At 35.8% G+C, this 26,504-nt stretch overlaps 3 protein-coding genes across 3 annotated transcripts; 1 reads left to right on the top strand and 2 right to left on the bottom strand.

Moving 5' to 3' along the window:
• Positions 1–1,825: 1,825 nt before the first annotated feature.
• On the bottom strand, positions 1,826–7,945 carry LOC133817494 (E3 ubiquitin-protein ligase COP1-like). The gene is made up of 13 exons (XM_062250033.1): positions 7,540–7,945; positions 7,225–7,302; positions 6,967–7,122; positions 6,348–6,704; positions 5,726–5,883; positions 5,555–5,620; positions 5,180–5,258; positions 4,223–4,378; positions 4,008–4,106; positions 3,571–3,675; positions 2,830–3,009; positions 2,322–2,432; positions 1,826–2,237 (listed from the first exon to the last, which is right to left on the bottom strand). Exons 1-13 carry the CDS (start codon positions 7,852–7,854, stop codon positions 2,067–2,069), a joined length of 2,031 nt encoding a protein of 676 aa, XP_062106017.1. The 5' UTR covers positions 7,855–7,945; the 3' UTR covers positions 1,826–2,066.
• Positions 7,946–20,234: 12,289 nt separating this feature from the next.
• On the bottom strand, positions 20,235–22,772 carry LOC133814036 (uncharacterized). Its single transcript, XM_062247054.1, has one exon. The coding sequence runs from the start codon at positions 22,770–22,772 to the stop codon at positions 20,235–20,237; it is 2,538 nt and encodes an 845-aa protein (XP_062103038.1).
• Positions 22,773–24,747: 1,975 nt separating this feature from the next.
• On the top strand, positions 24,748–25,935 carry LOC133814035 (GPN-loop GTPase QQT2-like). Its single transcript, XM_062247053.1, has 2 exons — positions 24,748–24,804; positions 25,108–25,935. The coding sequence occupies exons 1-2, from the start codon at positions 24,748–24,750 to the stop codon at positions 25,870–25,872; spliced, it is 822 nt and encodes a 273-aa protein (XP_062103037.1). The 3' UTR covers positions 25,873–25,935.
• Positions 25,936–26,504: the final 569 nt, after the last annotated feature.

The following is a 26,504-nucleotide window of genomic DNA, read 5'->3' as shown; positions in this document are numbered from 1 at the left end:
TGGACCAAAATCATTACTGAGAGAAGTAACAAATTAATAATGGCCAGTAGTATAATAATCATAGTCCTTTGGGTAGCTAGCTCACTCTCATATAATAGCTACAGAATGAATCTGTACAACTGTCACGAATGTCATATTTCTGGAGAGCAATAATGAAAGTGAGTAATTGTTTTTCTTTCCCTTGGATTGGAATTAATAATTCTCAGTTATGGCTTTTGTATGATTAAGCTTCAAACGAGGCATGGCTCTATGTTGTGGTCACGCACACACAAGATGTACAAAACGATGAAATATGTATATATGTTGAATTATTTTCATGATAATTCTCTCGTATACTTAAAACTAGTTTGACTTTACACACAAACAATAGTTTACTTGTCTTATATAGTAGAGCCTCGACATATCATGATATATCTTTTTCTGGTAAAAGGATTAAGATTAGATATAATAAAATTAAAAGTAAAAACAAATCTATACCTGTCAAAAGAAAAAGAACAAAACGAATTTAAGTCCCATCTGTGAAAAGAGGTTTGATTTTTGAATCCCAAGAGAACAAACTCTCATCATTTATCAGTCTTGTCCTTTCCTCTGTGGAAAATGACACATCAACCTAAATATTTCCCATTTAACATCCCATTATATACTATTTCACTCGTTAATTATTATCATTTCATTTCATTTCATGCATGCTGAGAATATTTACATCTCTCTCTTTCTATGTATAAATATATGTATAGTAGCCATGTTTATTCCACTCACTCATCTCTCATCTTTCGTAGTACCGTTTTAGCTATATGAGAACCATAAACCCTTTTTTTTTCTCATGGCTCAGCTGGTTAATGGTGAAAGAAACTTGCTAGGCATGTTCTTGGTCGCAGTTCAACTTCATGGTGATCTGAAGCGTCAAAGGCTTAGCATGGAAGAAGAACACGAGAGGATGTATTGGTAGGGCTAATGCGGTGTTATCTCTCCTGAGCTTGTTATTCTTATGTTTTTTAGTTTTTATTTTTTACTCTACGGAAGAAGTTTGAGTTTTCTTGACCTTGCAAGTCCTATGATAGGAAGGATATGGTTAAGATTACTAATTATTGTCTAGACAAATTCAATGTACAAGATACATTATACCAATCCGTAGAGGTTATTTTAATATTTGCATTCCTCCTGAGCTTTGTAAATTTTGTTTTAGGTAGTTCTGATTTAATTAGTTTCTGATGTGATGTTGGTTTTATTCTCATTAAAACCATTTTCGTTCATGTTATTTTGTTTTTTGTATTTCTCATTTGGAAACGTTTATATAAAGACCTGTTTCAAAGCATATATATTTATATTGTCCTGGACGTGTTTTTATTTTTTAATACAAAAGAAGCACGAGAGGAAACAATATCACGAATATTTAAATATATATCTCTGGACTTTTTTCCCATTTTCTTTTTTCGGAATTAATATAGTTTTACTTTTGATCATACGAGTTTCTGAATCAATCTTTTAATTTCGTTTTTTTTTTCCGACATAGAAGTTGAAGTTTGCTGTTAATGTCAGAAGAAAAGGTTTAAAAGTTCACAAAGCAACACAATATTAGTCTGTCTACACAGACAGTAACGGATATTCAAAAGAGTTCTGTAAAAATAAGTAATTCAATATTGAAATGTGTGTCACCAAGTTATTAGAAAAAAAAAGAGATTCAAGGTTTAACTTTAAAGCAATAGTGAACAAGAGATGACTTTTGGTCGTGCGAACCTAATGTGATCAAAAGAATATGTTGTTAGAAGACTAAACAATCATGCTAGAAGGGTATGTGTTAGATTTTTTTGTCAACTCAGAAATCTGCTTTTAAGAATTCAACTCTATAAGTAATCGTTTTTCAACTCAAAATTTATTAGTACAACTACATTCCATGCCCTTCTAAAGCCTACCAATTTTACATTTCAATAATATGCACAAGAATAATTACATTTAATAATGCAGCAACGGCTTTATCCCAACTTTAAATCAAGAAGAACAAAAAAAGGATGGAATATATTTATCCCGTTCCAGCTTCAATCTCTAAACTTATTTAGTTTTGTCCTTTAGGCTGCAAGAACAAGCACTTTAATGGTTCCCTGACTGTTAGCGGTGAGCATGGTGGGGCTGTCTCTCTTCCAGCATACAGCGCTGATGAAGTAAGATGCTGCATCATCTTCCACATCGTCCAAATCGGGCGAACCAAATCTATGCCATGTCACAGGGTTTGAAATTTCCTACAAAAGTAATTCCAAGAAATTTACTCAGTTTCTGTGTACAAAGTGAAGAAGATCAGTTGTATGAAATAGAAGTGTTTTTACCTTATGGTAGACAAACACTTCGTTTGTTTCGCTGCCACAAGCAATGTACTCGCTATTTACTGAGAGACCAACAAAGTTCTTCTCATTTGTGTGTCCTTTAAAAGTGCGAAGCTGTAGTCATTCATATAACATAATAATCAGAACAATTAAAACAACAACAACAATTTGAGGCTGAATAACTTCCTACTACAACTTGAAACTTCAATCCTCCATGTCGTAAATGTTCTTTTTATCCAACTTTCGCTATATTTTCAGATTAAAAATTTAATGGAATTTTCTTTTTCCTGAAACACATTACAGACAATTCTGGACGAATTACTACACTTTTAAGACGTTATCAGTTGTTTCATACTTCAAGTGCAAAAGAAATTCAAGGGAATTAGTATAATTTCGGAATAGGTGCCCCAAGCCATATGACATAATGGTAACTTCTTTGCCTCTTTCTCTAATCGGGACAAGTATCACTTAGTCGTCACTTGATTATCAGTTTGTAGGAAATAGTACTTACAGGCTTATTATCCTGCACATCCCATAACTGTAATGTACTGTCTGTTGATGCAGAGGCAAGCTCGTTGTTTGACAAGAATTTCACATACGAAACAGTTTTCTTATGCCCACTGAACACGTGAAGCGGCTGGCTGTAATTTCTTAAATCGTAATAGTGGATGTGATGGTCTGCTGAACCAACCTGAAAATGGCAGAGCAACATCACAGGTCTTTTAATGTGTGAAGGACAAATATAAGGAAATGAATGACTACTTTGGATGAAGAAAACTACCATGCCAGGCCAATGTAAAAAAGGCAGGTCTGGCATGCTATTGGGCTGGTATGGATGGCCCCATTCAGAAGCACCATATAATTGCAGTAACAATCTCTTCTAATTATCGGCTGATTCAAGAGTGCAAATTGATGGTTTTCTAAGTGATATATTCATCTATCCAATCACAACCTTGAGGAGCATAAAGGTGGGAACTGAGATCCCAACACCTTATTAGCTAAATGTATTGGCTCACAAGAACCAACTCTAAGAACAAAAGATAGAACCATTTCTAAAGCAAACGGCAATTCACTGCATAGTTACAGCCATGACTAGCAAATTACTAGTTCTGCTTCTCTAAATGCAATTAGTGTAGGATGTGGTGCATGAATCAATCATGACGAGAATGGTGAAAGAAAATGGTAAGATGGCAAGAGTTGCACGATGCTTTTTCATTAACCCGTCTCCAGTTTAATAATGAAAAGAACATACCGCAATGTAATTGCTAGATCCAGGGTTGTACTTGACACAACATATGTTTGCTTTCATGTCAATGTTAATAACACTAGATTCCAGCTGTGTGCACCAAACCTTAACCTGTTGGTAATATAGAGAGGAACGTCAGTGGGTCAATCCAGAATCATTCTGTAATTATTAAAAGTTCAAAATAAAAAATAAACAGACCAAAAATAAACGATGTTTTACTCATCAAGAAAAATTAGTATTTCTTCATTTCTCTTCACAAAAAATAAATCAGATACCAAATTTTATAGCAGGTTTATTTACAAGTTATAGCTGATGTTGCCTAACAGAGATGCAGATAATGCACACCATACATGACGTTATAGATCACAGAGACTGATAAGTTTATATGATTACCTTACAATCATCACTACCAGATACAAGCCTTGACAAGTTTATATGATTACCTTACAATCATCACTACCAGATACAAGCCTCGACGGTTCTGTCCGTGAAAAGTCAACACTCCACGCACGTTTTTCATGCTCTTCATATTCCATCACACTCTGCCGTAGTAAAAAAAAATAGAAGTCTAAGAAATTTAAAAAGCAATGACCATAGTATCAAGTATGCAATTCATAAGATAACAAGAATATTTTAAATAAGACTACAGAATTATTACCTGTCGAGTGTTTACATCCCAAACAGTTACTATGCCCTCATAATCACTACTGGCTATATGGTTCTTAACAAATTTGTTCCAACTCAAGCAACTAAGTTTTGAGCGTGTAGACATCTCAACAACGGGACAGTGTAGCTCGGAAGGTTGATTCACAACCTAGCAAATAGCAGTATAAGCAATTATCAGCAACATTACCAAGAAAAATGCATGTAGTCAATGAATAGAGACAAAGGCATTGCTTGTTTTATTTAAACTGAAATCTCCTCTAAAACAGTTTCACCAGCAATGGCAGACGGCTAACCAGCTAAGTTTGACAGCACAGGCGCAAACTAGTTTTGGAGAAGCCTTACATACTACATAATATTTTAGAATAGAGCAGTTTCTAGTCGTTGAATAAGCTGTAATACATATGATTTACAATCATCTTTTATTAAAATGAAGAGAAGCGAAGCCAGACCTAACACCAGGCAGAAGGGGCTCAAAATCAGATGGTGGGAAATAGAAACCGAACTCAACTTGAGCCCCAGCACTTGTGGTACTGCAACTGGCTTGCTAGCTATTCAAGATTAATTCTAACCAATGATGTGCCAAAAATGCCAAAATGATGGCTCTGAATAAATTAATTTAATGGAAATGACATAAATCAGTTCAGTGTTTGAGCATAGGATATCAGCTTTACTATACAATCAAATATAAGTGTTAACTGAGCAAAAATTATTACTTCCCACTCTATATGCAGAGTATTTTAATTGCACGTAAAAAAGGCCAAAACCCTCAAGAGGGTTAGGTTGAATGGTCACACCCATAGTTCGCTCCCATGAGGTTTGGAGTTTAATTTCTCATGGGGACCTACCTAGCAATTTGCGAGAGTTTCATGCTTCTCAAAGATTATAACAGTTCAGAGGAAGAAAAAATTAAAAATCATAGGCCAAAAGAACCTAAAAATCGAGATCATACCGTGGAGAAATCAAAAACTTTTATGCACCGTGACACACCAGCAGTGGCAAAGAACTCATCATCGCGATCAAATTCTATGCTGCAACAATACAACACATTTTATTTGGTTAAGAAAGTAACTGAAGACAAAATAACTAATACATGTCTATCCATACACCCAAAACAAAAAACAAGACGGAAAAAACCTCAAAAGCTTGAGTTTAGTTTCAAATTAAACGAAGACTTTCAAATAAAACCACAGCCTTGTTACAACTAATTTATAGGAACACACTCACAATACTGAACACACTCACAACTTTATCTAACACCAGAATTCATATCTGTTATGAAATAGTATGTTAAAAGATGGAAAACAATAGCAAAACGATACATTACCTTGATACTATATTGGCTGAATGAAAGAGATCCCCATGCCGAAGTTCAGCAATAACTCTCAATCGGCTATTTAGATACACCAAAAAGTATGAATATCAGCAATAGAGTAAGAGACGATAGTTATACTCGCTCAGCACTAATTAGAAAGAAAATCAATATTAGCATCCATACCTATAGCGTGTGAACGTACTCAAAACTGATTGAAAATTTGCAAGACCTGCATTGTAACCATCTCTGAGTATGACATTTTTATCCCTTTCTTGTAAATTATTCAATCGGTTCGCCAATTGACGTCGCTTTTGCAGGTAACACTCTTGCAGGTCTTTAAACTGCAGCAAGTGTAGAGATGAGAAAAAATCTAGCAACTTGAGTCCAGCTGGAGTGATTGGGTGTGTGCTGTGTGAAAACAGTCGGGGTTCTAACCCCCCAGCTGAGCTACTTTAATAAATGAAAAGCTACTAACTGTTTCTTATACAGAGAGGGAGAGAGAGAAGAAAAATGAAATTAATGGTATAGTTGGCTTTCAGTCACACAATTTATTCACTATGTATTATTCATTGATGTTCACACTAAGCAGACACTTGTAACTAAACCTAATCAGCTTATAGCACACGTTCAAATGATATTTGTACAGCTCTACTTTGAAAAGAAACCAATATAAATATTTTCCCACTGTCCCTAATCACCGGCTATTTTCAAGTTGAGGAAAAAACACACTAATAAGTATCCCACACAATAATGAAGGACAAAGCAAGCATGGAAGCCCAGAACAAGGCGCTGTAAACTGACTAACCTGTGCGTGGACTCGCTTTTTTCTCACTACAGCTTGCCCTGATGAATTAACATACTGTGAATCTGATCCACTCACAGAGTCTTTTCTCTGGAGTCCAGAAGAATTTATTTGACCCCATCCATCGGCTTTCTTAATTTGATGATTCCCAGAAGACATTCCACCACGTATATTAAAAGAACTGGAGATAGGACCACTACTATTCTGATCAATCAATGAAGGCCATGATTTTCTTGCACTTGAATCATCTCCACCTGCCCGCAGCTTTAGGGAATATCTATCTCTGGCACGATACAAATCCATCCTATGTCTTTCTACAGAGCTTATGTCGTCTTTAATAAACTGGAGATCAGTTTGCACCTGCAAAAAATAAACTGAATTTGATTAACTCATTTATCAATTATTCCAAGTTATTCAACAGAAAACATAAACACTAAAGCAAATTCCAGTAAAACGAAAACACGAACACTTGTAAAAGGCATACTAACTAGAAAATCTGAGCAGCTTAAAGTACTAACGTAAACATCTCACTTGTAAAAGGCAAAAAGAGTTAACAAGATGATGAAGCAAAAAAATAAGCAGACACAGTTAACACAACATATAGCAGAAGCAAACTACAAACCTCGTTAAGCTCATCCACTTTTTGCTTTCTCAAGCAACTCAAGAAGTCGAGCAAGATTTGCATGTTTTTTTCAGCTTCTTCTTGTTCCATTTTCCTCTTTTTATCAGCTAGGAGTGCCAAGAGAATGTCAAGCTCCTTAATAGACACTTCACAACCCTGTCTAACCATCAAAACAATATGAAAATGAGAATCGATCGACATTGACATGTTAGGCCATAAAAAACAACAAAATCACGATCCACCAATGAGACCGAGCACCTGTTGTAACGACTGACGAAATTGCTCCACTGGGGATGCTGTCTTTGATATTTGACTAGCACAAGTTTTCTTTAGTAGCTACAAAGATGAAAAACCACATATAGTAACAAATAAGCTGTCATTTCATTACCAAGCAAAGAAGTTCATTTCGTGCTCCATGAAACAGAATTACTGATCTCAATTCAAATTTTTAGGGCAGTCACCTCGATTCCATTTTTTACCAGTTCAATTATCTTTGACGCCAAACAGTCTAGATGAAAACAGAAAAGCGTGGAGAGAAAAAAAAAAAAAGGAAAAGCAATGATAGAAGAGAACCTTGTCGAGCAAAAAATTGGGGAAGAGCTGCTTCGTGGTGAGGTATTGAGCGCAGCAAGGGCAATCGTTCTTGTTGCGGAGGTGAGTGATGATACACATGTAGCAAAAGCTATGGCCGCAAGCGGTGAGAAATGCCACCTTAATCATCTGCATGCAAATCGGACAAAGAAAATCCTTGTCGAGCTCCGCCGAGACTCCATCGGCGGTCCCGTCCGTCTCCGCTCGGGGATCCATCGACGCGGCGGCGGAGATCGACATCATAGGATGCTCCGACTTCACCGCCGGGACCAGTGCCCCAGTTGAACTCTCCTCCATCAATATAATTACGATCTCTCTCTCTCTCTCTCTCTCTCTCTCTCCTCTTCCTTTCTCTCTCTAAAGTTCGCTTCGAGCTCGAGGTTGTAATTCTCTCTCTCTCTCTCTTCGCTGAGTGTCTGGCAAAGAGAGACTGGTTCGGGAGAGAGTGGGGCCCAGGCGAGGGTTGTGAGGATGAAAATTAGTCCACGTTATGGGTCGGTTGGCTACCTGGGTCGCTCGATCTGGCGGTTTGGGTCCGTCCGTTTTTTTTATGGCCTCTCTAACTTCTGTAATCCACAAAGGGAAATATCACGTAATTATGAGTAATAATAACAAGTTGGTAGTTTGCTCAATATCATTGATAGAAATTTTTAACTATATTTATTAAATGAGGAAATTATATTTAATATGGTATTTTTAATAGAGTTCAAAAATATGATTTTTTTTAATAAAAAGTATTTTATGGATTTTCTTTTTTGAAGAATTTTTATTATTTTCTCATATTTTTATATAAAAATTTGTTTATGTCATAATTTTACTCTTAATCAAGTTTTATTAATTTGAAAGAGTATGTTTCTAATTTGATTATTAATTTTTTAGTTTATTTGTTTTTTATATTAAATTTTTATTTGGTTGTTAAGTAATTTTTTTTTTTTGTAATATGAATTGTATTTAAGATTATTTTTTATTTATTATAAACATTTTTTTTAGATTGTACATTTCTTTTTTAAAATCATGAGTAAGGTAACCAGTTACTTGATTGATATTTGACAATGTAAAAAAAATCCTAGAGCTAGGTTAAATAACATTTACCAGGAGGGGTAACCAATTATCCTGAGAATAGTGACTTTCTACCATAAGAGGGGTAACCAGTTACCGCAAGAGTAGTGACAGGTTACTCATATTAAATATGAAAAGAAACATCAAATTTGAAAGAAAAAATAAGAAGAACACTTCATTAAAAAATGAAGAAGAAGTAACTATGATTTTAGTAACATAAATAACCAGTTACCATAAAGAACTCATAAATATACATACGCATTAGAACGTGAAGGTAACAATACAAATGAAAGAGAAAAAAAAATAGATAAATGAATAAAAATGAAAAGAAGAGGAAGAAGAAGAATGGAAAGGAAAAAAAAAAGATGAAGGAAAAAATTGGTAAAAAAAAAAGGAAAAAAATGGAAGAAAAAATAAGTAAGGAAAAAAAGAAATAAAAAATAACTAAAAAATAAAAAATTGGAAAAAAATAAAATAAAATTACCTTCAAACTCAAAGAAAACATAACTATGATAAAAAAAAAATGTAGCATTTTCATATTTTAGTTAGCTTTTAATTGTGTTTCTCATGCTTTAATTTTTTCTTTAATAAACTTTCACATACAAATTAGAAAAATATATAATTCTCATATTTTTGTACATTGATAATATAAAAGTCATATTTTAAAAAAAAATATATCTTATTAAATTTATATGACTATCATATAAATTTTAAATAAATAAATAATATTACATATAAATAAAGGTCAATTATATAATCCTACACACCTCAAAACATTGTTGGCCATTGGATGTTAGGAAATGTGTAATTTTTGGAATCTAATGGTTAAGAGTTAGTCAAAGAAAATCATGAGTAAAAAAGATGGTGAAATTGGTTACTGGCTTATGTTTTGATTTCTTTTTTTGTGTGCCCTTATGCATATCCTCTATATATATATATATATATATATATATTAAAGCAAGTTGCGATCTACTTTCTACCCACTTTTGTCTTCTTGTTGTTGGGGAAGATTTTAAGATTTTTGAGTGTAATGGTTCGAATAGAAGATCCATTTTCCTTCTTGGATTGAAAATATGTTAAATTCTGAAGCTCTTCAAGTTGAAATTAAGCTCACCGAACAACTTTCACTTTATTCCGGCTTATGCAATCACCAACAGGTATAATTATGTTGATTATTGGAGATTATTTTTAATCTATGCAGTTATTTATTTGGGTTTCTGCATCTTTATTTATTTATTTGTTAAAAATATGTTGACGAACATTTGGATTGAATATTGACACACAATGTGTCTCATAATGATGAGAGTTAGTTAATTGCTTTACGCGTTGATGGAAGACTCTACTGTGGACATTTGGCATAAAATGCAGTAGAGTTTATTTGTAATTATATTTTTGGGTCTTGCTTTGCTTGCATTAAATGCAACTCTGAAATGGTTATGTCAATCAATATATATATATATATTGTTACTCTAAATTTTGAATCGTGCTTAATTCGCTAATTGAGCCATTTGGTTATAAACGTACATCTAGGTGTCATTAATAGGTTAAGGTGGAAAACTTGATCAAAAAGAAATGATATATTTTATTTAAAACATAAAACTATTCATGGGCCCATAAAAACGGTTACAAGTTATTTACAATACAAAATGGTCATTACAGTGTAAAATTACAACCCTCCGACCTAAGCGGCAAAAATAGGATTAACCCCTAGTTCCTCTGAGAAACTCTTTGGTCGTGGTGGTCAAGCGACCGCATATGTACACATCGCCACCTAAACTCTCTACTCAAAGTTGGGTGAGCTTTTCTTTCCATTTACCTGCACCACATAGTACCCATGAGCCAAGGCTCAGCAAGAAAACTCATTACTACATATATATAATTTCAGATGATGATTATGATAATCATCCAGAGCTTATAGCCCTAAACAAATGAGTGACTGATGTGTAAGTCACTAATGTGGGTTCCGCACCCTTAGTAAATGAGTGACCATGGAGTCACTAGCTTAAGCCAGAAGAGTGACTGATGAGCGAGTCACTAATGTAAACCAAATGAGTGACCATGGAGCCACTAGTGTGGGTTCCGTACCCTTAGTCATGTGACGATGTAGTCACCTGGGCCTTCTAGCCCTGGCTCTGAGTGACTAGTCATGAGACTAGACAAGCGCTTTAAGTTTTCATCGAACTTGAGCTCAGTCAAGCATTAATGCTCTTGATGAGTCATTCAATGCTTATGTCGATTAGATCTAACATTTTCAGCTTGCGTTAAACATGCTAAAATCGTTCTTGACTCCTAGGCCAATAACATACGATCAGTGCTCAGTACTACTGCCGAACTTGACTAATGAATCACAGCTTCACAGTTAATACTGACACCATTGTCGATTCTGACTAATGAGTCAGTGTCATTCACAAGTAAGCAATATTCGCTAAGCATTTGATATGCAATCAATGCCCACATTTAAACACTTAACATTCCTCATAAATAACCATGCATGTCACATACTGGGTGCAGTTTTCTTACCTCTGGTTCGAGCGAGAAATAGTAAAAGAACGACCCTTGAGATTGATCGACTCTTTGATTCCTTAGCGATCACCTAGTCATAACCAAATATAACCTCCATCAATGAAAATCAACAATAAAAAGGTCTTGACCTAAACCTCACTCCCGGGACCCCGAATTGTACCCAACCGATGAGTAGATTCGATCTCGAGCCTTAGGAATTGAAACCCCGAGCCAAAAACCCTCAAAATTGCCTAAAACAAGGTGGCGCTCCCCCCCCCCCCCCCTAGCGCTACAAGCAGGGCAGAATGCCCCTGGCTAGCACTGTAGCGCCCATAGCTGGGCGCTATAGCGCTACAACCAGGGTTTTCAACCCTGGTTTTTCCCTCCTTCGACTCCTCCATTTCCAACCTTCAAAACAAGCTTCCAAACCTCATTTAAACTCCAAAATGAACCCCAAACCCATATACAAAAGTCCTAGGCATCATAACCCAAGCAATCCTTGCCAAAAACTCCCATCAATTCTCATAATCAACCTTAAAAATTCACGCTAAAATCCAATAGAAAAACAGAGCAAAACCAGAGTTTTAATGGCTAGAATCTTACCTCGAGCTCAATATAGATCCCTTTTCAATTGTAATGCCCCGAATTCCTAATGCGGTTTAATGGCTGGATTAGTAGGCCGGGAGGGCCATAACTGTTTAATTATGCCATTAAATGAATATATGCATGTTTATGTGAATTATATTATAATATGATGTTATATGCATGCATGTGGGTCCACATTTGAATATTAGGGTGTTTTGATAATTTGGCCCGTTAAGGGTATATTTGTATATTTGGGTGCATATTGTGATTTGTGAATGAGATCCCATTATTATGGAGATATATTCGAGCTATTCGACATGAGATGGTCTTATACTATGAGTTAGCGGTTTTGTCATAGCGGGGTCAATTATTGGGTAATAAGAATGTTTATTTAATGATAAATTGGGAGTTATTGAGATCATGAGGAAATTCTGGAAGTTTTGACTATAATGTCCCCGGGGGTGTTTTCGGGACCTCGAGCACTAGGTTTTATTTGAGGTTACTTAAGCTTGAAGTAGCTTGTCAGATAGAACGTACGTTAGAAAAACCTCTCGTTCTTTCCCGTTAGTTCATTTTTACCGTTCGGAGCACTTTCGAAGAAATCTCGAGTTATAGGAGTCGGAATTAAGCGAGGATCGAGGCATAGCGATCCTAGGAAAGATTAGAAGCTTCTTAAACGAAGGATTCGAATGAAAACAACACAATCGAAGGTAATCTAAGTTTTGAGTTTTTAGAGTTTCTAAGCTTAGAATTTGATTTTGTGAATCGTTGAGTTTTTGGTTCGATTGAACCTTGGGATTTTATGGTTTTGGATCACTGGGAAGCTTGGGAACTTTGATTTGATGATTTGGAAGTGTTTAGGTATGTTTTTGGAGGCTTTGGAATGATGAAGAATGTGTTTGGGGATGGCTCTGGGTTGGGGGCCGCGACCCTGTTCTTGGAGTGCCGCAGCCCTAGCTCGAAGAAGCAGGTGGCTGAGTCTGTGCCTACTGGGCATCGCGGCCCTTGCTTCAGGAATGGCTGGGGGCCGCGGCACAAGGTGCTAGGGCCATAGCCCTTGGGCAGGTTTGAGCTGTTTGTGTGTTTTGACCCCGGGAACATAGTTTTAGGCCTCGGGATTGTTCCTACTACTTGGATTAGTTTGGATGTCTCGGAGGCTAGATCTTGGTTTGGGAACCCTTGATTATCATTTTATTGATGGTTTCCCATATTTGGTTATGTCTAGGTGACCGCTAAAGGACTAAAAGTCAGATCGTTCTCAAGGATCGTTCTTTTATTCATTCTCGCTCGAATCAGAGGTAAAAAAACTACACTCTGTGTATGTGACATGCATGATTGTTATTGAGGCATGTTGGTTGATAAATGTGGACATCGATTGCATATTAAATGCTAGCGAATATTGTTTACTTGTATATGGCATTAACTAGTCAGGGATACTGACCTAAGAGTCAGAACCGGCATAAGCATCCTGAACGCAGGGCCGAATAAAGATTAGATCTAATCGATATCAGCATTGAATGACTTTAAGGCATTAACGCTGGACCAACCCTAAGGTCGATGAACTTATAAGTGATTGGCTAGTCTAAGACTAGTTACTCAGAGCTAGGGCCAAAGGCCTAGGTGACTGCTTGTCACATGGCTAGGGAACGTTGTTCCATAGTTATGACTCTAGAGTCATGAGGAAGGTTATGTTGGTGACTAGTCATCATGCACCTATCATGTTTAAGCTAGTGAAAGATTCACTTATCTGTTAAGCCCTGGTGACCCTATCGTCACAAGGCTTAAGGGAGCTACACCCAACTTAATGACTTTTGTGACTGTCACTTATCTGTTTTGGACTGATAGTCCTGAATGATTATTATGATCATTGTTGATATTATATCATGCTATATTGTGTTTTCTTGCTGGGTCTTGGCTCATGGGTGCTATGTGGTGCAGGTAAAGGGAAAGAAAAGCTCACCCAGCCTTGAGTGGAGATCTTAGGTGGTGATGTTTACATATGCAGCTACTTGACCACCACGGCCAAGGAGTTCTCAGAGGAACTAGGGGTTTACCCTATTTTTGCTGCTTAGGTCGACCGGGTTGTAAATTTGAAACAGTAGTGACCATTTTTTGTTACAAATAACTTGTAAATATTTTGATGAGCTCATGAACAGTTTATATACTTAATAAAATATATCATTTCCTTTTTATTGGTTTTCCACCTTAGCATGTTAATAACACTTAGAAGCACGTTTTTAACCAAAGGACTCGGGTAGAGAGTCAAATTTTCGGTTCATTGTTCACCGTAACTGTTCTGGGATAGCCAGAGCGTTACATCAATGGTGGAACATAACCCTAAGCCCTCAAGGTCCACTTCCTTAGCTTGGTTCCTCAAATTAAGCTCAAAAATCCAAGGAGAAAATGAGAAGAAATGGTGTACGGGAGAAGAATAAGCTTACTCTATTTTGGCCAGGTTTCTACAGCTTTCTCTAGTTATATTTATCCTTAGAGTGAAAAGACCATATTGCCCCTAAGTCATTTAAAATCCTTTAAAGACTCCCAAGGGTAAAACTGTCATTTCTCTTCTAGTCCCATTATTCATAATTAACGCTCTCCAATTTCCGTTATTCACAATATTCTCAAATGCTAATAAATCATATCACATTACCCTTTAACTCTAAGTAAAGTTCTAATCACCAAATTACCCCGAGCCTTGAACTTAATCCCGTTATGACCAAACCGCTAACTTGCACTCAAAGATCGTCTCATTGCGAATGGCTCAAACAAATCCACATTATGATGTGGCCTCAACAATAATTCACCAACATGCATGAAAATACACAATTATGCCACCAATGGGCCAAATTACAAAAATGCCCCTATAATGAAACGTGGACCCACATGCATGCATTTATCATCATATTATAATATAATTCACATAAACATGAACATAATTATTTAATGACATAATAAGTCAATTATGGCCCTTCCGGTCTACTAATCCAACCATTAAACCTCATTAGGGATTTCGGGGCATTACAACTATCCCCTCCTTACAGAAATTCCGTTCTCGAAATTTACCTGAACAACTTGGGATACTAATTTTGCATATCTGACTCTAGCTCCAAGGTCGCTTCCTCGACATTGTTGTTCCTCCATAGTACCTTAACCAAATGTATCGTCTTATTCCTGAGGACCTTGTCCTTTCTGTCAAGTATCTGGATTGGCAGTTCCTCGTATAAGAGATCTGCCTCAAGCTCCAGATCTTCGTAACTCAAGACATGAGTCACATCAGATACATACCTCCAAATAGCTGAAACATGAAATACGTTATGCACAACTGACAATGCCGGTGGTAAGGCCAACCTGTAAGCCACCTGACCAATCATCTCTAGGATCTCAAATGGACCTACAAATCTAGGGCTCAGCTTGCCCTTCTTCCTAAATCTTCTCACCCCTTTCCATGGCGAGACTCTAAGGAAAACATAGTCTCCCACTTGGAACTCCACGTTCCTGCGCTTGGGATCTGCATAACTTTTCTGTCTGCTTTGAGAAGCGAGCATCCGAGCTCTAATCTTCTCAATGGCCTCACTGGTCCTCTAAACTGCCTCAAGACCCAAGTATCTCATTTCTCCTGTCACATCCCAATGAATGGGAGATCTACATTTCCTGTCATACAGCATCTCATAAGGTGCCACCCTAATGGTAGACTGACAATTGTTGTTGTAGGAAAACTCTATCAAAGGTAGATACTTAATCCAGGATCCACCAAAGTCTAGCACACTAATTAGTGCTCAAAAATATCATTTTATTAGTCTTAAAGTTTTAAATTAATTAAGTTTTAATTAATATTTTCATGGATTTATTGTAATATATTTTATATTTGAAAATATTAATTTTAATTTAATTTGTGATTCATTTTCAAGAAATAAAATGTATTTTGACATAAAGAAGAAAGAAAGAATTCGAATTGAAGAAATTATGAAAAAAAATGACATTTTTTAAATGGCCAAAATAAAGCCCAAGCCCAAAGCCTTTAGCTGCCAACACCAGACGGAGCTTAGCCGAGCCACACAACCAGCCACGGAGCCGAGCTGAGTTGCTGACGCGAGCCAGCTGCCACCTGACGCGCCTGCCCTGCGGGTCCCACCAGCTGCCACGCCTCCTGCCGAGCTAGTCAGAAAGCGCCACGTGGCCTTTTGTCCCCCAGTTGCCTACAGCTGCTCCCTACGTGCCCACGTTGTCCCACCCTCTGCCTGACGCCTTTTGCCGAGCTCCTCTCACGGGCCGACCCGTGGCCTCCGTGTCCCCCACTCCAACAACAAGATTTTTTCCAGAGCCAATTAATGCATGCCACGTGTCCAACTTGTCCCATTTTGCATCAGATTTTGAAGCCACTTTCTCCACTATTTTGTACACGATTTTACACATTTTGGGTCATATTTTCTTTATAAATAGAGAACCAAAATCGGTGTAAATCATTAGATTGTAGAGTGGGAAAAATACACTTTGTTATTTTGTTTCTTTTCTTATTTCTAGTTTAATTTTACTTGTTTTAGGTGACAAAAATGAGTGAATTATTTTAGAAATATTGGTGAGGTTAGAGTGTAGTTGTTGTACTTCTCATTCTCAATAGTGATATTGATTCTTCTTATGCTTCATTTCCATATCTTATTAATTATTTTGTTTCTCATCTTCTAATTTCTTTTCTAAAATTATTTAGCATATTTTACATAAGTTCAATCATGCTTTTCTTATGTAACTTAGATTGTTAATTTATTTTAGTATATTTGTTATATTGTATGTCTTTTACTGCATTCTGCCAGTGGTATTTTGTCACTCTTGGATATATAATATGATATGCTATGAAATTAGGAGTTAGATTCAATTTAATCTAGATTCACTACTACAAAAATTACATGATAAGTCGGTTAAAAACCGACTTCTGAATGTTCATAAGTCGGTTGGGAACTGACTTCCCATGCAGTGACTTATGATGTAAAAACATGGTAGGTCGGTTGGAGCCAAACCGACCTCTGGTGTAAGACATGGTAGGTCGGTTCCAAACCGACCTCTGTTGTAAGACATAGTAGGTCGGTTGCACGCCGACCTCTGGTGTAAGACATGATAGGTCGGTTGCAAACTGACATCTGGTGTAAGACATGGTAGGTCGGTTGCACACCGACCTCTGGTGTAAGACATGGTAGGTCGGTTGCAAACCGACCTACCATGTCTTACACCAGAGGTCGATTTGGCGCCAACTGACCTCTGGTGTAAACCATGGTAGGTCAGTTGCACACCGACCTCTGATGTAAAACATGATAAGTCGGGTCACAACCGACTTATGGTGTAGACATCTATTGTTAGTTTTACTAGAACCAATTTATGGTGTTTTTTTATTAAAAAGTGTATTATGCCCAAAAAAATCATGCTTTTTATACAAACAAACTGAACAAAACAAAATAAATATTACAGTGATATAAAATACTAGAATTTGAAGTAAGTATCCAAAATAACGAGTCTTAAGTTAATTACAAAATGACTCATATAAGCATTGTAAACTTAGACAACAAAAGTGTGTATATCTTCAAGAAAGTCTAGGTTGACATTGTAAGTATATCTCATTAAAAGTCTAAGTTAACAAAAGTGAGTGGACCTATGTAGTACTCATCAAATCCATGACGCATTGTGCCCATTCTTCACGTACTTCATTGATCTCATCCTTTGTGTAAGAGTTCTTCCCGCCACACTAAAACAACATTCATTGCATGAGTTGAATTAATATACTTAATATTAAGGTAAAGCTAGAACTTTAATAATGAATATTTTCACTTACGTTACTAGTTAGCCATCGCATTGAAAACTCATTTGTCACGAAATCTTTCATCATCCTCATAACATAGAATCCACATTGTACTGATTGTAATGGTTGACGAGGACACTTAACAGTTCTCCACGCGACACCCTTAGTTTTCGCATTATTTGTGCGTAAATGTTGAAAGACACTAAGCAATAAAAACATAAACATTTAGATGTCGTTAATTTTTAAATGAATTTAAGAGTATGTAGTTAATTGGTTAGATTTTTACCGAGAAATGAGTGATTTGATTTCATCTGGTGGAAAATTGTGAAGAGAATCCAGGAAATAGCACAATTGGTGATCAAAATCAATTATTATAAGCATCCAATGATTTCTAACAAAAACACAAAAACAAATCATTATTAATATTATATATATTCACTAACAAAATACTAAAAGTAAAAAACTTACCCCCTATGATATGGCAACAACCACATCTGACCCGGATTTGAATCAATCATATGCTTTGATACCCATTCAACTCGTTCTTCTTCAGTGGATCTAACATTTGATAACCAAATTGGCTCAACAAAACGAAAAAAGTGACTGATCTCTTTTTTCACTAATTGGAAGTATAAAATTCTACATAAAAAAAATATTTATCTTTGTTAAATTTATAAAATACGTCATCTAAAAACTTATGATTATTTTAAAAATATTTGATACCTGATATATAATGATACACATGATGCTCCAATCTCTTCCATTAAGCCAACGTGGACTATATCTTCTTGTGAGATGTATAAATCATTTTCATGGCCTAATATCTCGAAATCCATTGGAACTTTGACCATGAAACTTGGCTCCACATACTTCACGGTAGTTAATAGACACTTGATAAATCGAGGAACCCCACTAGGAATCTTGAAGAGTATTGGGGCACTAGCTTTGCTTGACACTACTTCATTTTGACTAGGAAGTCTTTGGGAAGGATGAGACTTCTCTTGTGTCATTGGGGCATTAGGTATTGGTGAACTATTCCTTTTTTGCTTCTTTGACTTCTGAGGTAGCTTCAACATGAAAGTAACACATGTTAGTCATGAAAAATAATTTAATCACTAAATATAGTTGTTTCTCAATATCTTACCAAATCTGAATCGTAAGGAATGATCATATGAGATGGCCACTCAACATAGTGGCCAACAGCTTGATGTACTAAAGAAATCTCATCCCCAATAGGAAACATAAGTTTAGCATCTTCATTGCAACACTCATCCACTTGCACACGATAGTTACCCTTTCTTAAGTCAACACAATGAATTTTTCCGCTCGTTGCCATTATTCGTCCAATAGCAACAGTATCACCATTTTCTGCCAATAATCTAGACTTCTGATTAACCTACAAGTTAAAGATGAGGACAAAATAATATTTATGTTATAATGTATATTTTCTTCAATAATAATATGAATAGGTGAAGAATAAAATACCTTTGAAGAAACCAAAGACTCATTTACCACCTCCATTGGCGTAGGGGTCACACTTGTTGGTGAAACTATCGTAGGCAAACTCACTTCACTTCCTTTTAATGATGAAATTTGGTTTGCTAATTCTGTAAACTTTGTCAAAAACAACTCTCGTTCTTGTTCTCGTTCTTCTCTTTCTCGTTCTCGTTCTTCTCTTTCTCTTCTTCGTTCTACTTCAAATTGTTCAGTTTGACTACGTAGTCTTTGCTCAAAGGATTGCTCTAACTTTTTAAAGTCATCTAAGTATTTTTGAGTTTAGTGTTGTTGAAATTGAAATTGATATTGTTGAAGTCCACTAAAACCTCCTGCTGGCTTCAAAAAGTAGTCTCTTTGTGTAACGCCACGACTTTGGCCTCTTACTCTACCAGGGTGCTCCTTTTTTCCTAACACTTGTGTCAATATATCGTTTGTCCCAACTTCTACAAGTGTTCCCTCATTTCTCTTATCTAGAAGGTCATCCTGCAATATTTAATTTCATAAATTTAGTAATAAAATATAATGAAGGATAAAAAAAAATCCAAGTTAGTTTACAACATACAATGGCATCTCCTATAAGCTTGTCACACTCATTTACATAATTTCCTGATGCATCTTTCCTTGCCTCCTTCCAAAGTATAGATCGATCTATTGGCTCATCTGTGCCTAATTTAGTTTGCTACAACAAAATAAAACTCAATTAGTTATTTATTAAACCATTACAAAAATTAAAATCAATATTAAAAGCTCACTTACAAGGTCAATTTTAAAATGGTTTCTTATCACGAGCTGAAGCAAATTGAAGAGTTTTTGCAACAATACATACACCACTATTTTGTGTCACTCTAACATCATCACGAGCTTTTGTACTAAATCTATATCCATTCACGACAAATCCATCATGTTTAATTGCCATATTAGTCGGACCTAATGAAATCCATCTTAAGTTTTCAGATACTTTGTGAAACTCCATACTCAATTCAGATTGAATCTGCATAATGTAAAATAAATTATAGATTTTGATATAGTTATTTTTAAAAACTAAGTATACTTATAATGAAGGAATTAGAATAGGCTACCCTATCACGAAACCATTGATGAAAAGTCCGATGGTGGTAATCTTGAATCTACTTTCTTGATTTATTTCGATTCTCACGATGAAGATATTCCAAGTGTTCTCTGAAATTAAGAATATTGTTATTAGGACAATAAATCATTGCTTAGATATCGTTTCACATAATATTAATACTTACTCTATGTAAGCTTGAACTTCAATTGTATTCTCTAGAACATTTCGATGAGCAACATCCCAGTCTTCTTTTTTTATTAAGGTGAGTCTTCCATTGTTGATGCCTCTTCCAATAACATCTTCACTCATTGTCTTTCTGGGAATACCAATTGCTTCTGCATCAGTAATATACTCAGTACAAAATTCAACCGCTTCTTCTGCTATGTAAGCCTCAACTATACAACCCTCTGGACGATTTCGATTTCTAACATAACCTTTGTAAACTTTCATCAATCTTTCAAATGGATACATCCAACGAAAACATACAGGCCCACATAGTTTTACTTCTCTAACAAGGTGCACTGCCAAATGAACCATGATATCAAAAAAAGATGGAGGAAAGTATTGCTCAAATAAGCACAAGGTCTTCGCAATTTCTATTTCAATCTTGTCCAACTTAGATACATCAACAACCTTACAACATATGGCATTAAAAAACAAACACATTTGTATTATAGCATTTCTAACATGTTGGTCTAGTGATCCCCGAATAGCAATTGGAAGTAACTGTTGCATCAATACATGACAATCATGAGATTTAAGACCGATTAGTCTACAATCTTTCAAAGATACTAAATTACGAATATTTGATGAATACCCATCTGGAACCTTAACATTTGCCAAAGTTTCACAAAGTTTACGTTTCTCGTCTTTCTTCAAGGTGTAACAAGCAGGAGGTAAATAAGTTCTTCTTTCACCTGTTTCAGGTGCCAAATCTTTTTTTGATTCAGACATTAACACAAGGTCCTTACGAGCAGAGATACTGTCCTTAGTTTTCCCAGGAATATTAAGTAAGGTTCCGATCAAACTATCACATATGTTTTTCTCAATGTGCATGACGTCAAGATTATGTCTTACTAACAAATGTCCCCAATATTCCAATTCAAAGAAAATTGACTTCTTCTTCCAACATGTAGCATTCTTTGAATCTTCCGCTAGTTGATCTTTCTTATTGCGCTTTCGTTTGATGTTTGTTTTACATTTGCCTTTCTTTTTCCCCTTTGTCTCTACACTTTCATCGACCTTTTCCACAGGCTTACCAAATTTATTTTTTATTAAACGAATCTCTTCATAGACAGCTTCTCCAGTCATTGGTATAGGCGCTTCTCGCAACTCTTGCTCACCATTAAATGCTAATTTTTGCTTCCGGTAATAATGCTTTTCTGGTAGAAACCTTCTATGACCCATATAACACATCTTCCTACAATGTTCTAATCTTGTGGCGCTTGTCTTTTCACCGCATATCGGACATCCTTTATATCCTTTCACAAAACATCCTGATAAATTACCATAAGCAGGAAAATCATTGATTGTCCATAAGAGTACACCTCTAAGTATAAAATTTTCTTTTTTAAAAGAATCATAACAATCAATTCCGTTCCACAACACCTTCAAGTCATCTATCAAAGGTGCTAAATAGATATCTATATCATTTCCAGGCTGCTTAGGACCTGATATCAATAAAGTTAACATTGTGAATCTTCTTTTCATACACAACCAAGGAGGAAGATTGTAAATACATAGAATCACTAGCCAACAACTGTAAGATGAGCTCATATTGCTAAATGGATTGATGCCATCAACAGAAAGACCAAGTCGAAGATTTCTAGGATCCTTTCTTATATGAGGCCATAGTTCATCCAATTCTTTCCAAGCTGGGGAATCAGCTGGATGGCGCAATTTGTCATCTTTGATCCTTCCATCCTCATGCCATCGCAGACTTTCGGCATGTTCGGGATTTCGAAACAAACGTATAAACCTAGGTATTGGTGGCAAATACCACAATACTTTTGCCGGAATCCCTTTCTTACATTTTTTGTTGTTCTTATTTTTTTTCCATCTAGATGTTTTACATACGGGGCACTCAGTTGCACTCTCATATTGATTTCGATATAGAACACAATCATTTGGACAAGCGTGAATCTTGCTATACTCCATTCCTAATGTGCACAATGTTTTTTTCGCTTCATAAATCGAGGAAGGCAACTCATTGTCTTTTGGTAAAATTTCTTTTAATAAAGTTAATAACTTTGTGAAACTTGTGTCACTCCAACTACTACCAGCTTTCAAGTTGTATAGTTTTACTAAAACAACTAATTTTGACAAAGGTGCCCCGGAGTATATTGGTTTCTCTGCATCTTCTAAGAATTTCAAAAATTCTTCAGGCTTATCAACAAAACGTTCATCTGCATCTCTCACCATCTCTATAAGGTCATCAAATACTTGATCAAATTGCTTTCTTTCATTGGGAACATTATTGTTAGAGTCATCTTCTTCTCCATGCCAAATCCACATGACATATGTTTGGTCCATTCCGTTAAAGTATAGATGGCTCTTTATCTCCATTATGTCTAATTTTTTCAAATTTGAACATTTTCTACATGGACAATGAACTCTTGAAGGATCCGTTGTATTTTCTAAGGCAAACTTAATAAAGTTGTCAACTCCCTCTTCATACTCTTTTGAAAGTCTATCCTTTGTTATCCAACTCTTGTCCATTTCCTAGAAAAATTTCGACAGAGATTTCCCTAAAATTGGACTAAAATCCTCCTGCATGTAGAAAATTCCCATAAAAAATTTTTAGCGTTGTCATATTCCTATTAATATACTATCTTTTTAACATAAATTTTGACAAAGCTTCCCTATACCAATCAAAGAAGAAATATGCAAGCACAATATAATTTAAATATAAGAAAATAAAACATAATTCTAGATGAATTCGGGCAACATTTCCCTTATAATAGTGACCTAACCATATTTCTACAAAAAATCAAACAATTCAAACAACACACAATAAGTTTCTTCCTTATATCTCCACAGCACACAAATAAATTTCCCAGAACCTACTTCACTAAAACACACAAGTTCTCAACATTCCATTGTCACCGCAGCACACAAATTTTATCTCAGAACCTACTTCACTATGGATGAATATTTAAGATATTCAAACTCCTCTAATAAGATAACATACTTACCTCTGGCAATTAACAATAACCAAGAAAAATAATTAACTGAAGCCTGCAGGAACATTAAAATTAATTATACATTAGTTAAGCATCGTCAAATTATATATATATAATCTATTATATAGAAAAAGAAAGTCAAGAATGAACATGTTTTGTATTAGTGTCACTATAAGAAAATAGAGTTTTGGCTACCAAATATAATTGGTAGCAATTAATCATATTTTCCTACCAAATTATAGCAAAATAATTTAGTTGATAAATAAAAAAGAATATGATCAAATATTTCTACTACCAATATAATGTAGGCCATTTTTAAAATAATAAACATAATAAAAATATTATATATTATTCTCACGTATCATGTGTACAAATTTTAGAGTATTCTTGAAGGAAAAACGTAATTCCGAACCTATTTTGCGGTGATTTTTCTCTTAGACTATGAGTACGAAATTCATGTGGAATGGTTTGGTTGCGTCCATAGCATTGTGGACTAAAGTGGAGAGAAGAAGGAACCACAAGAAACCAGCCACAATAGGTCGGTACAAATTCGTGAACTTCCTTCGTAGTTTACGATACCGATTATTTTTCATTTATGTTCTTAAGCATGTGAGTGAATTTGTGGGCTGTTTTGTATGGATTGAATTAGTGTTGGGGGACTAAAAACATACATCAAGGGGTTGGGATAGTTTAATATATGTGGTCTTAAGATTTGAGATGGTTTGGTGGTGGTTAGAGATTGAGAATGGTGGCTAGCCGTGTATGGAGGTGCCACTTTAAGTGGTCACGGATGGAGGCCGATGATGGTGAGGGTGGTGGTTGTGGTGGCCGAATGGTGGTTATGGTGGTTAGAAGTGAAACCATGGCTGCCTAGGTGAGGAACCATGGAGTTGAGTTAGCCATATTTATTTATTTCTTTCTTTGCAATGAACATTGTGACCACTACTATATTTATATCACACTATAATATACATGCATATATATATAAATATATATGTATATATGACTAAATATTTCTAAATATTTCTACTACTTTATATATGACTAAATATTTCTACTACTTTATATATTATTCTCACGTATCATGTGTAGAAATTCTAGAGTATTCTTGAAGGAAAAATGTAATTCCGAACCTATTTTGCGGTGATTTTTCTCTTAGATTATGAGTACAAAATTCATGTGGAATGGTTTGGTTGCGTCCATAGCATTGTGGACTAAAGTGGAGAGAAGAAGGAACCACAAGAAACCAGCCACAATAGGTCGGTACAAATTCGTGAACTTCCTTCGTAGTTTACGGTACCGGTTATTTTTCATTTATGTTCTTAAGCATGTGAGTGAATTTGTGGGCTGTTTTGTATGGATTTAATTAGTGTTGGGGGACTAAAAACATACATCAAGGGGTTGGGATAGTTTAATATATGTGGTCTTAAGATTTGAGATGGTTTGGTGGTGGTTAGAGATTGAGAATGGTGGCTGGCCGTGTATGGAGGTGCCACTTTGAGTGGTCACGGATGGAGGCCGATGATGGTGAGGGTGGTGGTTGTGGTGGCCGAATGGTGGTTATGGTGGTTAGAAGTGAAACCATGGCTGCCTAGGTGAGGAACCATGGAGTTGAGTTAGCCATATTTATTTATTTCTTTCTTTGCAATGAACATTGTGACCACTACTATATTTATATCATGAATGGTTGAGCTTGTGACTTTATATTTACTTATAGTTCTATTACTCGTATTGCTTACCATTTATATTTACTTATTTTTTTCTTTGCTTTCAGCAGTGTATATGTACTCATTCTCCAAGAGATTTAACTCTTATGATGAATGTTTTGGTCGCATTGGGTTTGGTTCACCTAATAGTTTTTTCTATTTCAGGTAGTCTCAGTTATTGAGAGACGAGAAGATGAGCTTGATTATGTACTTGTAGACACTGCTGGTCAGATTGAGATATTCACTTGGTCTGCTTCTGGTGCAATCATCACCGAAGCTTTTGCTTCTACATTTCCTACTGTGGTCACATATGTAGTTGACACACCCCGCTCGTCTAGCCCAGTAACTTTTATGAGCAATATGCTTTATGCTTGTAGTATACTTTACAAGACACAGTTGCCTCTTGTGCTCGCATTTAACAAGATCGATGTGGCTCAACATCAATTTGCTTTAGAGTGGATGGAAGATTTTGAAGCATTTCAAGCTGTAATAAATGCAGATGACTCTTACTCCTCAACTTTAACCCAGAGCCTCTCCCTTGTACTGGATGAGTTTTATAAGAATTTACATTCTGTTGGTGTATATGCGGTTTCTGGTGCTGGAATGGATGACTTTTTTAAGGCAATAGAAGCAAGTTCTGCAGAGTATATGGAAACTTATAAGGCTGATCTTGACAAGAGATGTTCAGAGAAGCAGCGGTTGGAGGAAGAGCGGAGGAAGGAGAATATGGATAAACTGAGGAAGGATATGGAGAAGTCCAACGGTGAAACTGTGGTTTTAAGTATTGGTTTGAAAAACAAAGAAGAGACCAGTAAAGTCATGATGGATGAAGAAAATGAAGAAGTAGATGAGGATTTTGAGTTATTTTCTGAAGATGAGGATGCTATAGATGAGGATGAAGATGAAGAGGTTTCTCGGTTCTCATTTTAGTGGTGATGCTTCAACCCTCGAGGGTAGTATGATTTGTTTGGAGCAAAACTGTGTATAAGACTTGTTTGGAACAAAACTGTGTATAGAACTAACTTAAAGACCTGAGGCTATAGAAGATAATGGTGCTCACTGTTTTGTCAAAAAAAAAAAAACGTAATTCCGAACCTATTTTACGGTGATTTTTCTCCTAGATTCTGAGTACGAAATTCATGTGGAATGGTTTGGTTGAGTCCATAGCATTGTGGACTAAAGTGGAGAGAAGATGGAACCACAAGAAACCAGCCACAATAGGTCGGTACAAATTCGTGAAATTCCTTCGTAGTTTACGGTACCGATTATTTTTCATTTATGTTCTTAAGCACGGGAGTGAATTTGTGGGTTGTTTTGTATGGATTTAATTAGTGTTGGTGGCTAAAAACATACATTAAGGGGGGGTTGGGATAGTTTAATATAGGTGGTTAGAAGTTAAACCATATGGCTGCCTATAATATACATGCATATATATATAATTAGTATCACTCAACTCAACATAAATTCGAGTGCTAAATAATCTGTGTAGATATAGAGTGCTAAATAGGCAATAGTGAATCATGAATCATGAAATCATGCCGTTCTCTTGAAATATATAAATT

This window comes from Humulus lupulus, chromosome 2, assembly GCF_963169125.1.
Source record: "Humulus lupulus chromosome 2, drHumLupu1.1, whole genome shotgun sequence".
Classification (NCBI taxonomy): Eukaryota; Viridiplantae; Streptophyta; class Magnoliopsida; order Rosales; family Cannabaceae; genus Humulus; species Humulus lupulus.
This window is presented reverse-complemented; position numbering and strand designations above follow the sequence as displayed.

What these genes read in the sequence shown, in the direction of transcription:
- LOC133817494 (XM_062250033.1), bottom strand. Translation starts at nt 7,854, where the DNA reads ATGGAGGAGAGTTCAACTGGGGCACTGGTCCCGGCGGTGAAGTCGGAG. An exon ending in CCAATTTTTTGCTCGACAAG is followed by an intron (nt 7,303 to 7,539) that starts GTTCTCTTCTAT and finishes TCATCTTTGTAG; the next exon opens with CTACTAAAGAAAACTTGTGC. An exon ending in GATCTAGCAATTACATTGCG is followed by an intron (nt 3,010 to 3,570) that starts GTATGTTCTTTT and finishes TGCCATTTTCAG; the next exon opens with GTTGGTTCAGCAGACCATCA.
- LOC133814035 (XM_062247053.1), top strand. Translation starts at nt 24,748, where the DNA reads ATGGAGGCCGATGATGGTGAGGGTGGTGGTTGTGGTGGCCGAATGGTG. An exon ending in GCCGAATGGTGGTTATGGTG is followed by an intron (nt 24,805 to 25,107) that starts GTTAGAAGTGAA and finishes TTTCTATTTCAG; the next exon opens with GTAGTCTCAGTTATTGAGAG.
- LOC133814036 (XM_062247054.1), bottom strand. Translation starts at nt 22,772, where the DNA reads ATGGACAAGAGTTGGATAACAAAGGATAGACTTTCAAAAGAGTATGAA.